Source organism: Hyalella azteca, unplaced genomic scaffold (assembly GCF_000764305.2).
Source record: "Hyalella azteca isolate HAZT.00-mixed unplaced genomic scaffold, Hazt_2.0.2 contig4353, whole genome shotgun sequence".
NCBI lineage: Eukaryota > Metazoa > Arthropoda > Malacostraca > Amphipoda > Hyalellidae > Hyalella > Hyalella azteca.
Window position 1 is genome coordinate 216,597 of NW_025934572.1, and position 12,664 is coordinate 229,260.

General features: G+C 37.6%; 1 protein-coding gene across 1 annotated transcript; it reads left to right on the plus strand.

Annotated features, from left to right (window-relative positions):
• The first annotated feature begins 4,119 nt into the window (after positions 1–4,119).
• LOC108682169 lies at positions 4,120–11,383 on the plus strand. Its single transcript, XM_018171293.2, has 4 exons — positions 4,120–4,196; positions 6,995–7,254; positions 7,885–7,995; positions 8,318–11,383. Exons 2-4 carry the CDS (start codon positions 7,035–7,037, stop codon positions 8,536–8,538), a joined length of 552 nt encoding a protein of 183 aa, XP_018026782.1. The 5' UTR covers positions 4,120–4,196; positions 6,995–7,034; the 3' UTR covers positions 8,539–11,383.
• The last annotated feature ends 1,281 nt before the right edge of the window (positions 11,384–12,664 follow it).

Here is a 12,664-nt window from a genome sequence, read left to right on the forward strand (position 1 = left end):
GATTGTGCAAACGAAATAATATAACTTCTCCACGCGTAGAGATAATATCAGGAGTCGTCTCATAAAGTGCAAAAATTTAATGTTCAACTTTTATTCGCACATGGAGGACAAATTACGAGCATCATATTTTTTTCTTCCAAAATTTTCTCGAGAAATTAAAATGCTCTGCAGGATAGCCCGATGCCGGCGTTTCGGCTCAAGCCTGTTGTTATTCACTCAGTTTATTATTAATTGAACGGATCGTGGATATTAATAATATATTATGTTATTTTGTTTTGAGAGTCATCTTGTTCTGGGGTTCTGCAATATTATTTTCGCCGAATCGTGAATATTAATGAAGATAATTTAACGAGTGAAGTAATGAAGTTCATAATTCAAATAAAATTTATGTTCATATGAATAATTATGTAGGTTATCATGTTGATAATTTGAATGTAACACAAACATCCTACGGTATATATTGCAGCATGAAAACAAGGTAAAAAATAATAAAAAACAATACGTGTCGCGGTGAGAAGAAGCCGTAGAATGACTGCCGAGAATTCCTAGCGAGCCTGGAATGTCGGCCTCAATAGCAAAAAAAAAAAGGAGTTTGCCCGCCAGCACTAAATGTAAATGATAAACTTTTTAAATCGTAGCGAGAATCGAGGAGTAAACAGTCATTCTCGCATTTACGTTGGCGATTTTATTGCATGAAAAAATTTGCAGGGACGAGCGAGCATCATATAAAAATTTCACACACGTTTTAAAATAATGTAAGCTGAATGTCTTGCATCTTGAACTGTTTTAATGTTAAAAAGTGTAGGAAGTTTATGAGCTGGTGTTTGCCTTTACTTATACTATATAAGATTGCAAAGTGTGTCGAAACTGTAGACTCATGAAGTGTGAAATATTTTATTATCCTCCATCTCCATAAGCCGGCAGCTTCTACGTGCGACGTCGTAAGACATTAAATACTCACTACTGAATTTTAACAGTAAACGAAACAGAAAAACTAACAAGGAAACGTTTCAACCGCGAATAAAGAGAAACTTACTGTCACTCTTGTGTAAGATGACTGATGAATCATATGCCGTTTTTTCCAAAACGGTGAAGCTCTACATCGTTCGTATTAATTTTGGAGCATTTTTTTATAATTTCGTCAATAACGGCTCAAAATGAACGAAAATTCGTTAAAGCTCCATTAGCTATGCTCTGAAATTAATAAATACAGTTCATTAAAGTTTTTTTTATCTGAGCAATCGTCCCACTCGAATATCACGTGTCCCACTCAAGTAACGCGTGTCCCACTCAAGTAACGCGTGTCCCACTCAAGTAACGCGTGTGACGTGCATGCCAGCGTGCCATGAACGCTCAGGCTGGCTGCACGGTCACCAGTCCTAACAGCCGTTGCAGGCACTCAGAAAAATAAGCTGGACATGCATTGTCCAAATAGCAACGCACTTATTGCCCCTGTGAGGGTCATCCTCACCTAGTTTGGCACGGCAGAAAAGCGTTTCAGTGCTACGTGCAAAAAAGTGAGTCTCTATTTGGTCAACATTACCCATTAATTCTTCTGTGTCGTCAACGCGAAGTAAATGTTTGCCGAGAAATGATTTGCCTTGTTTAAAGAATGAATTATAAGAGAGGGCACGGGTAAATAATTTATTGTTAGCTAGTGGACGATTAGACGATAGTGGATGGCTTGAAGAAAAATTTAAGAAGATAGACATCGCACGCTATGAAATGTCTTGTAACAAGGCACATGACATCATTGGCAGTGAGTTTAATATGGAATTCAGCAAGAACTACTGTGTGAACGACGAGTATTGAAGAGGATCAGCGTTTGTTCAATTTAAACTTATAGCATTTAATTGGGAGTATAAGAGCAGCTACGAATCCAAATGATAAGGAATAACAAAGCAGGTGGAATCATTCATTGGAAGAAGAAGCTACTGAAAGTAACAGCTACAAGGTTCAAATTAATAATAGCATTCTGATTGATATGAATAGTACGGCATAAAAACATACACAGTTAATTAAAAATTGCAGGTTAACCCCGAAGACTTATCTCTAGAAAAAGTGATAAATCTTGACAACGTCAGTAATTATCATTCCACAGGCACAGCACGAAAAACTCTTGCGTTTATATATCTCGAGGCCTGAATGAACTTTCCCTAGTGCAGCAAGACCGATCAGCTTGGAAGTAAATTCGTACTCGTACGAAAACTTCCTTTAACAAATTGTTCAGCGTCCTTTTAGCGTCCAACTACACGATTATCTAAATGGTAGTTAGTATACCCGGCACTTTGTCGGGCTCTTAGCTGATGATTTTAAGGCAGTAAATAGTGCAGTCGGCATGTGCGGCTTCTAGCCAAAAGGCGCGGGTCGGATGTTTCATCATGGGAAAGTAGCAACACTTGCCTGCTACGCTAGAAAGTTTACGAGTCTCTACGGAATCGAAAAGCTATTTGTCTTAAGCTGGGAAGATGTACAGCCTTTCATAAGTACAGGTAGACGTATAATTAGGAATGTCTATAGAATTAAATGAGCTGGCAAACATTTTTTTTTGCTTGGAAGCGGTTAGCCACTTATGTTTGTGTTGAAAATAATTAATTATAAACGATTACTAAATGTATGTTGTAGAAAATGTTGTAAAATTGTATATCTGCTTGCTTCAAATTTTATTTGATATGAACCCCAACCTATGATAACCTTTGCAACTTACGATCATCGCCGAGCTTTCTGTCAATACAATAGTTCCATTGAATTTCATTAGTTCTCCAATCGTTGCGTCTACTTTACTGTCATTACGGTAACATTCAAGTTCTACAATGACAGTAAATTCTAGATTTTCTGGTTCTTCATTAGGGCTTTTATTTTTCTTCAAGAACACCGCCATAATTGACTAATATATACGATTTTTAATACTATTTCTGCACCTTAAAGGTTGATTTGGCAACCATTATTCCCGAGCACCCGGCCACAGCGGCGAATGTATTACGTGTCACCGCCGAGCGCCTGCCTCTTTGCCACGAAAGAAAAAGTGTCGATGCCTCCGGCGAAAAAGTGAACCTCCAAGACGGATGTTGAAAGGAAGACGGATGTTCTGAAGATGGTCGGGAAATCGGCCCCTGTGTGTGCATCTGGCAGTGGCAATGAGCAATTATCGCTGGATTTTCAGGTGTGTAACGTGCATTGACATGACCATGTGAGTATTCTTATTACGACAGTTAATTTGTAAGTCAAAATCTATTGATGAGTCATCGACTTAAAAAGAATCACCATGAGGCTACTTTTTGAGAATATGTCACATAAGTCGCGTGCAAAATTTATAAAATTAAATCAAGATTATAAATTTGTAGAAGATTGTTCTCATTTAACTGAACTATGCAGATTTTTCATTATACGAAAAATGGTAACAGGCAAGTAAACAATCAGACAGAAAGTGAGCAATTTAGTCGAAATGAATTCTTGCTTTCAGGAAACTGTAGGTCTGAATTGCCGAATACTATAACAATACCATTCATTAAATAAAAGTTAAAGATCTGGTAAGCCGCAGATCTAACCCCTGCAAACTGCGGTCACGGATCCAAGAGCACGTAACCTACACAATGCTCCAGCATTCCTGGACGAAGGATGCGCGCACCGCAGGGGTTACGCGAGGTGGTCCTTTAACAGCGAAGAAAACGCCCCCGTCAACCACTTACGCGTCCTTTGAATGGCAAGACGCAACAGGAACTGAATGGAGGCGGCGAAGGTTCTACGGCGATCGTAAATTCCAATATTCCTCTATTTTTCATCTATATATATTAAATTGTGGAGTGAATTTTTCATTCGATCGATGAGCGGCATTTTAGATATTCGCGAGACAGCTCTGTCACTTCTCATTGCCAGTTTGGGTTATTAAATTTAATTAAATTGTAGTTATTGTACTTTGAAAATTATTAAATCTAACTCGTCATTCCTAAAAGTGAAAATTCACAGTTTGTGAACAAATTCTCAATGTTTGTCCTGTGGAAAACGCTTCTTCCATGCGGTTGTGCGGACTACCACGAAGGGGCGGAGCCTCGTAGTCTGCTGCTGCAGCGCCGCTATATAAAGAGCGGCTCGACCCTGCCGACCTGATTGCGTCTGGTCGAGTGGTGTAGTGCGAGACTCTGTCCGTGTTGGACGTGTGTTTTGTGCTCAGGAATCTTAGCTGTTAATGCGAACAGGTAAGAATAGAACTCAGTTAAATGAGATATCTATATTCTTTTGATAAATTATTCGATTAGCACTTTAGCTTGCATAATAGCAAATTAACATTGGCAGAGAATAAATATATATGCTGAGCAAGCGTTCGCCAAAATTGGCACACGCCATCTCTTAAATAGTAAACCATTAAATTAATTCAGTATTTATATGTAACAAACATTTCGAACATTTAATGGCTAAAACTGAATATCATCTGATGTTAATATCAATTATACGTTGACTGGCCTCAATTGCCCAGGGTTTGGGGGTTAGCAGGTCTACCGCACTACAGGTTTTTAGGTCGGATCTGCGTCAGGTTTTCTTCAGAGCTCTAAATATGGTATCAATTTATAACGGGAACCTGCGTCAAGCACTGAGATATGCCAAAAATCAAGCAAATAATTCAAATGGCGTTGGTTTCAGGTACCCAATATTTGGTAAGATGCATCATTGAATAGAAGCTTGGGCTTTTGGATTTTTTTTTAGATATTATGATACAGTATAATTTCCTAAATGGAGTTTTTCTTGCCCTCTCCTGGCGAACTTGATCGGTTCCACATATTCTCTGTGAATATATATTCACAGAAGGTTTTCTCCCCACTTTTTCGAATCGATACTTACTAAACATTGTTTTTTATAATTCGATCTTCTAGTGTAATGAAGCCTAAGGGTGTGGCATTTTTAATTGATGCTGCATTCTAAAAATTAAGCATGAGCTTCGAATCGCTTAGATTCTGCCTTGTGGTTGATCCCGCCATCAGAGTTCACAGGATCTATCAATTTTACTCATCAATGCATAGCACGAATATCTTAGGATTCATGTGCTTGCAAATTAATATTGTAATAAACTTTGCGTGCATCACATTTGCATGCAGGCAACAGTGATGAGAGGACGATGTCATGCAAGCATTACGAGACCAAATGTAATTCTGCGTGAGAAAGATCAAATGTGTGGTATTCTATTGATGTGAGGTCCAGCATAGTATGTTAAAAATCAATGCAAGTGCTTGAATGTTTCTTAAAAGACTTAATGGGAATTAGACGAACTACTCCCTTTTTTCCCGTGTTTTTCCCGCCTCCTCGATATTAAACTTTTTTATTTGTGGGATCAGGAAGCGAGTTTGGCGAAGCACTACGTTTATAAGTAATTAAAATATAAATTTACTGATCGGATAAATAGAAATCTAAGAAAGCTTGATGATCTGAAGCTAAATAAATGAGCCTCTGAAGACCTCCGGTTGCACAAAAAATTTTACACAAATGTTGAATTTATTTAATTGAGATATGATTTAAAAGTCAGAAGGTGAAACCGATGCTGCAGTTCATAACAAAACATATATTTGTTTTCGGCATATTATATGCGTTTTATAGAAATTCAACATTGTGCTCATATTCAAACTTAGAGAAGGTAAAACTCCGTGCTAAAACAATGTGCCATTAAGACATCGTTATTATAGATTTTTATACGAACTGGCTACTTCACAGAAGATTTTAATCACTACTTGATATATCCAAAATTACTAATCAATGTAAAACAAATAATATTGTTGATGCAGTAAAACAATCAATATATATAATATAAAACGAATAATAGATTAATTAATACAGTATGGAAGCCATGCATATTTAATTAAATAATAGTTAACTTCAATCGTGCTCAAATAACTAATTGGATTTTTTGTCAAACTGAGGCATTGCTTATAGAATCAAGTATTCTTCTTCATTTGAATAAGGAACTTTTATTCTAAATTTCACTCTGATCATTCAGAAGAATTTTGTTAAAGTTGTGTATGAACGACTGAATATAATTAAAGAAGTTTAGTTGTAAGTACATGGATATCTTTACACCCGATTGTCTCCTTCAGTTATTTAATAAAGTTATTTAGTTTTAAATCTCACATTGTTTTCATGGTTTCAGTAAGCAGCGTGGCACTTTTGATTCGTATCAGTTCCCATCGGCCTTCTAGTCGAGATTCAGAATTTCGCAATATCTTATTCGGTACGCCAGGTGTTACTGCTCTGGAATTCATGCTACTTTAATTCAAGAATTCTTATTTGCAAGAATACGTTTTGAATACAATTAAACTATACACTCAAAGAATTTCTGATCTGTTAAATAGTTTCCGATAGAATAGACATGTTTTATTTTGAACGCTGCCAAACGTTGTTAGTTTCTATTTATCTTTGTTATCTCTGTAGTTATCCCTGCCAACTTTTCATTCATAGCAATGTTATCAAATTCCGTTTAATTTATTTGTATTCTGTATTTACTGTCTTTTGCATGATAGATGTGGGAATTGGTACTCAATTGAAAACAAGACGGTTTGATGAAATGGTTAGTATGTGATACGTATGCTTTATTCAACGCACCACCTTGCCTCGTAGCACAGTAATTTGTATGCATAAAATACATCAGGTGATAATTCACAAGGCAAATAAACGTTGCACTCAAGCTCAGTCTGCTATTATTAGAGCTACATGCATTCCTTACTTCTAAACTACACCCGGCGTCCAAGAGGTTTTGTAAACAACGCATAGTGGAAGTGTGTATTTACGGGCATATTTTTAGCGCATTTTCTCATTTATGGAAAAAAGGCGCAATTGTGCTCGCCATGTCCGTCTGTCCGTCCGTCCGTGACTTCACGTTTTCGTCGACGAGAAAATGCGCTCTCTGTCACTCACTGCAGTGAGTACTGAGTTATATTTTTGGTTTGAACTCTGCATGATCTACTCGTTTCCCAAGGACATTTTCAAATAATTTTCTCATGCTTCTTTTCAGAAGCTGCACGACGACTTCGAGTGGTCACGACATACGAGACATGTTGGGAAGAGGTTGTACGAGCGGGTTGCTGCTACTGCTGGTGGCAGTACACTGCGTCAGTGGTCTGGGGGGAGTGACTTTCCTGGGCACGGGGACATCTAGTACCACCGTGACCGCGGGAACCACCGATATCCTGTCCTCCATCTATAGCCTCTTCAATACCGGCTTGACTGGCATCTCGATCGGCACAGGGGCCACAAGTGGGACTGGACTTGAAAGTGAGTTCCTGAGTTATATTGTTGTCCTTTGCAACAGTTAGACAATTATGCAGTTATATTGCTGTCCTCTGTAACGATTAGAACAATTACACAGTTATCGGCTTCAGAAGGCCGGATCCCTTGTGGAATCAAGTCACGAAAAGTACACGAATCGGCAACAGGCCATGAGCCTATTTCTCCAGTTTCTAAAATTCTATTCTATTCTATATTGCTGTTCTTTGTAAGATGTTTATATTCTGCATTACAACATGTGGCTGTCCTCTCCATAGAAATGTGCACATTTTTCCTTCAAATGATCTTGGTATCTCGAGGGTCTTGAGGTCGCGTATACATGTTGAATTATCTTTTCCTTTAACCGATTATTGAAGTTTGCCGGTGAAAACTCCATGGTAAAGTGACAATTTTTTTCTTTCTTCAAATGATATTTTGCATGCTGGTTCCGTTATGACAGGTAATTGAACTCTCAAAGTATTAAATTTCACAGGCAGATTGAAATCAACAATGTATCATGTTATAAAATTAGACCAAGTTTGTATTATAGTTTTTATTTTATTATTTTAAACTTCTTAATATTTTGAGACCGTAATAAATGTTTACTAAATTAATTTCATTTTTTTTTGCACCACGCAGGCGTGGCTGGGTCTCTGGCCCTGCTGGCAGCAGCCCTCAAGGCGCCGCTGGTGGCTCTCTACCAGATATCTGCCGAGGTTGTGGTCATGGTTGCACTCATTCTTTTCATCAGTGAGTTGCACGTTCTTTTTAATCAAAAAATAAGATGATTTGAAAACAACTTTGTTTATTCTGTGAATATTACATGCAAATATTTGAATTTATGCATAATGGCAACATGATTCCAGAATCTTTCGGTTAGGTGTCAGAAAAATTTGACAAATTGAAATAATGCCTTTTTAGCGCATTTTCTCATTTATGGAATCGATGTCCGTTTCTCATGTCCGTCTGTCCGTCCGTCCGTGACTTCACGTTTTCGTCGACGAGAAAATGCGCTCTCTGTCATTCACTGCAGTGAGTACTGAGTTATATTTTTTATGTTAACCCTGACCAGGTTACATCGCTTCCTTGCTTGGAATCGATGATTTCCGTAAGCGCACAGGCATCGCCGGCGCGGCGGCAGACGAAGGCTCCACAGACTCCTCGCCCTCTCGCAGCTTCTTCAGCAGGTTGCTGGAGACCGAAGCTGTACAGCACCTCACGGCCAGGGTGCAAGACGCTATCGAAAACTTCGATACAAAGGAATTTCTCGCGAAACTTGATAGTAGGTTCTAAAGAATAGATTCTTCAATCCCTAAAATATTGAAGATGGCTGGGGATGAAGCGGGTTTAATTACTTATCGAGAATTAAGTATGGGGAAATTTGTGGAATTTCCTGAAATGAAAGGTATACATGAATGTTCTTAGACATGAGTCCGGAAACATTAAAGAGTGGTTTAGAACTTCAATGTACGGTTGTTTGTGGTTCAAACACTGCATTAGCTTTCTTATTTCATGAGGGATCGTGTAATTTTTATTGGCATTGGCAAATTTTGATTTATTATAAAAATCCTTAAAACATGCAATCACACGGCCAGTCCTTGTAATCTGTGTACGTGTAGAGGAGATAATCACGGTCGAGTTAATAGTTCTTGTGCTGGCGCGGGGGGGGACAACTTTTGTCCTTAGGTTCTCATTCTCGATATATTTTATTTCTATTTATTATGTTACTAATCATCAAACCATAAGTGTGATTCGTGCTGATCCTTTTTTAACGTAGTTAATAAGTAAAGAAAAAAACGGAAGCTAAATTTAATAGCACGAGGTTTTCTAAAAAAGCTGTATTAAAGAAAAAATTACGTCTCACTGACGTTCACACCGATTCCAAAGAGACCAAGAAATGACCCCGAATTTATTTTCAATTTTGACTGTGACATGACGGGAACTGGAAATGACATGTTCGCTTACGCATTTCGACTGCTGGCACGGCATTTGATGATGTGCATAGCTGCGACGCAAGCACTTGCCACTCACGGACATTATTATTTTAGATTATTTAACGTGTAACCAATGACTACTGAAGTGAAGCTGTAGGAGCGACAAGTTAGCGGACTCTTGGATGTGTTTAACTGTTTATAATACGGTGGAAAATTCTAAGTAGTAACTTGAATGGCGTGTGGTGTGACGCGAGTGTTTCTCGTAAGGAGTAAAGATGACTCGAGTAAGGTAGGACCGTTCTAGGTTTTTTAACTTTTCTTTAATTGTTTTCAATTTTGCCAGATTTAAATGAAAGCTAGACTCACCGAGCGACAGTAATCATTATGCAAATTAAGTCACCAACATGCCATTAGAGCGTTATTAGAAGTAAGCTGGCTTGTAGTCGAACTTGTAATTTCATGTTGGTGGCTTTAAAGTCATAGCTTTCATTAGAAGCTCGTTTAACTGTTCTCCAAACTTTATGTTCATCCTAATTTATTTGATATTCTACTTTAATCTGACATGCAGGTGACGGAAAATTCGACTTCGACAAAATAGAATTCATTATTGTGACAATGACTACAATGACTAACATCACAATGATGACTAGATACCAATGACTAATATGACAATCACGACTAGATACCGATGACTAACATGTCGATAATTACTAAGATACCGACGAATAGCATGTCAATAATGACTAAGATACCGATGACTTGCAATGATGACTAAGATACCGATGACTAATATGACAATGATGAATAAGATACCAATGACTTACTTACAATAACGACTAAGAAACAAATAACTAAGATGACTATGAAGGCAATGACCAAGGTGAAAATTATGACAATGTCATCGTTAAAAATAACTTCTACGACTGAGAGGGCAATGATGACAATGACTAAGATGGCCATGACTTTCATGACTAAGATGACCATGACTTTCATGACTAAGATGCCAGACTTTCATGACTAAGATGACCATGACTTTCATGACTAAGATGACCATGACTTTCATGACTAAGATGACCATGACTTTCATGACTAAGATGACCATGACTTTCATGAATAAGAGGACCAATACTTTCATGACTAAGAGGACCACGACTTTAATGACTAAGATGACCATAACTTCCATGACAAAGATGACAATGATCAGGTTGACTAATATGAAAATTATGACAATGACCTCACAGACTTAGATGACCATATCACAACGAATACGTTGACCTCGACTAACATATAAGTGACTTCAATGACTTAGCAGTTTCGCGACTTATGTTTGTTATATGTGAGCATGTAATATTAACCTGTAGATAAGATTATTTGTGTATATGTACATATGATACAAGTGAGCAACTAGGATAATTATTTATTTTTGTACAAAAAGAACGCGTTCATTGCTTCAGGCATGCGCGCGACGCTTGGAATGAAGAGTAGACAGATGTTTTCTGTCAGCATTATGACGCGACGTGAAACAGACGTTTTCTGTCAGCATTATGACATGACGTGAAACAAATGTTTTCTGTCAGCATTATGACGCGACGTAAAACAAATCTTTTCCGTCAGCATTTTGACACGACGTGAAACAAATGTTTTCTGTCAGCATTATGACGCGACGTGAAACAGATCTTTTCTGTCGCATTTTGACTCGACGTTTATCTTTGTTTTGCTTTAACTGTATTCCCCGACGTAATTAATCTATACTGAGAATATCCCTCATCTAAGCTCTGCATTAAGTTTTACCTCAACTCGAAACTCAATTATTATCTTGGATTGTGTTGTGCTTATAGGAAAACTGGACGAATAAAAATTGTTGCTATACACTCGAAAATTTTTTCAACTTTATTACTAGCAACCATGCCACTTAGAAACCAGAAGTAAAATCCGCTAATTTAGTGATTTCGTTATCAAAATAAGTCTTTTTTAGTCGCTTAAATATAGCACAGCAAAACCGCTCGTTCTCGCGCACGACGAGCTTGTCAACTCTGCCATGACGAACGTTTCTTTTTACATGACTAACCTTAACTCGATGTATTTTAACGTGTGACAAAATGTGACCCGACTGATGATGTGACGTTGTTGATTGATGTTACTTTGACTTGATTGTTGTTGAGTTGTTGATTATTTATTTAATAAATACAATGTTAAAACCTTAATTTGTTCGTTTTCGTTTTCTACCTCGCTCGAAATAATTTGACCAGTTATTACTGTTGGATAATTAAATTTTGGAGGGTTTGAGAATAAAAATCAGTGATAGAAAGTCTGAACGAGATAAAAACAGTCATTTTTTAATAATTCAGCAGAGAAAATTATCTAAAATTCGAGAACATCTGATGGTAATTAATATTCTGTAAACGCGGATGCATTAATCAACACACGAATCTCTTCTCCCTGAAGCCAAATAATCTTTTACTCATGAACGTAACTAGCCTAAAAGATTAAACGTATAACTGATGCGTAAAATTTCAAGCATCTGGCACAACATTTTCACCTTACGTCAACATAGGGACAATCGAGCTAGACGAAGTGGTGTAGGTCATAACGCGTTTTTAGGTCTAGTTCTTCGACATCTTTACGATGGACAAAGATTTGATCTTGACTGGCAGGCCTTTGACTCATTTTACGAGTGAGAAATTGCAAGTTGGATTCGTAATTGCAGGTGCAGGTAATAAGCCTATATCGGAAAATAACGTATAATCTGAAGAGCCAGTCTGCTTTCTCCGCCGGGTAAAAAGTTTCAGAGCTAATGGGCGCGAGAGCGATGGCCGAAGGCGGAACTTGATCCCAAAACTACCACTGCTCGGTACTGCTGCGCTCCAGCCTGCACTCATGTAGCATCGCTGCACTAATGTCTTCAATAAACTCATGCAAATTTACTCCATACACTGGACATTTTTTTGCAAGTTTTTTTTTTAATACTATAATTAAAGAAGATTATTGACAACCTCTTTGGGTCTCATAAGAATGTAATGGCATTGTTTTCCCACGCCAATCTTGGCGAAATATATTTTTTATTATGACGAACTTTTATCTGCAGAAATATAGGAGGTCTTAATAAAGTTGCTGATAAATTTCAATCAAGATGTAGGTCTCAATAAAAATGTAGGTTTTAATAAAGGTGTAGGTCTTAGTAAAGATGTAGGGCTTAATAAAGATGTAGGTGTTAATTACTCGCCTGCAGCTCATCTCTTTGCAATTGTTTGTTAAGCTCATAAACGTTTCAGAATAAAAACATAATTCTTACAAAACGGCTTGGACGACTCTTACGAATTAGTGCCGAAAGTGTTAGTTGTAATTCTTTGTTAATTCATCAAGTTCATTTACTACCTATGCGATTCACCGAAGGAAAAGTATCTGCAGATTTCACTATTCATTTCCAAAGTTCAGTGTAAGTTGCAACGTTCAGGCGTATCTTTGAAATTCTCTCGAGCCCCATA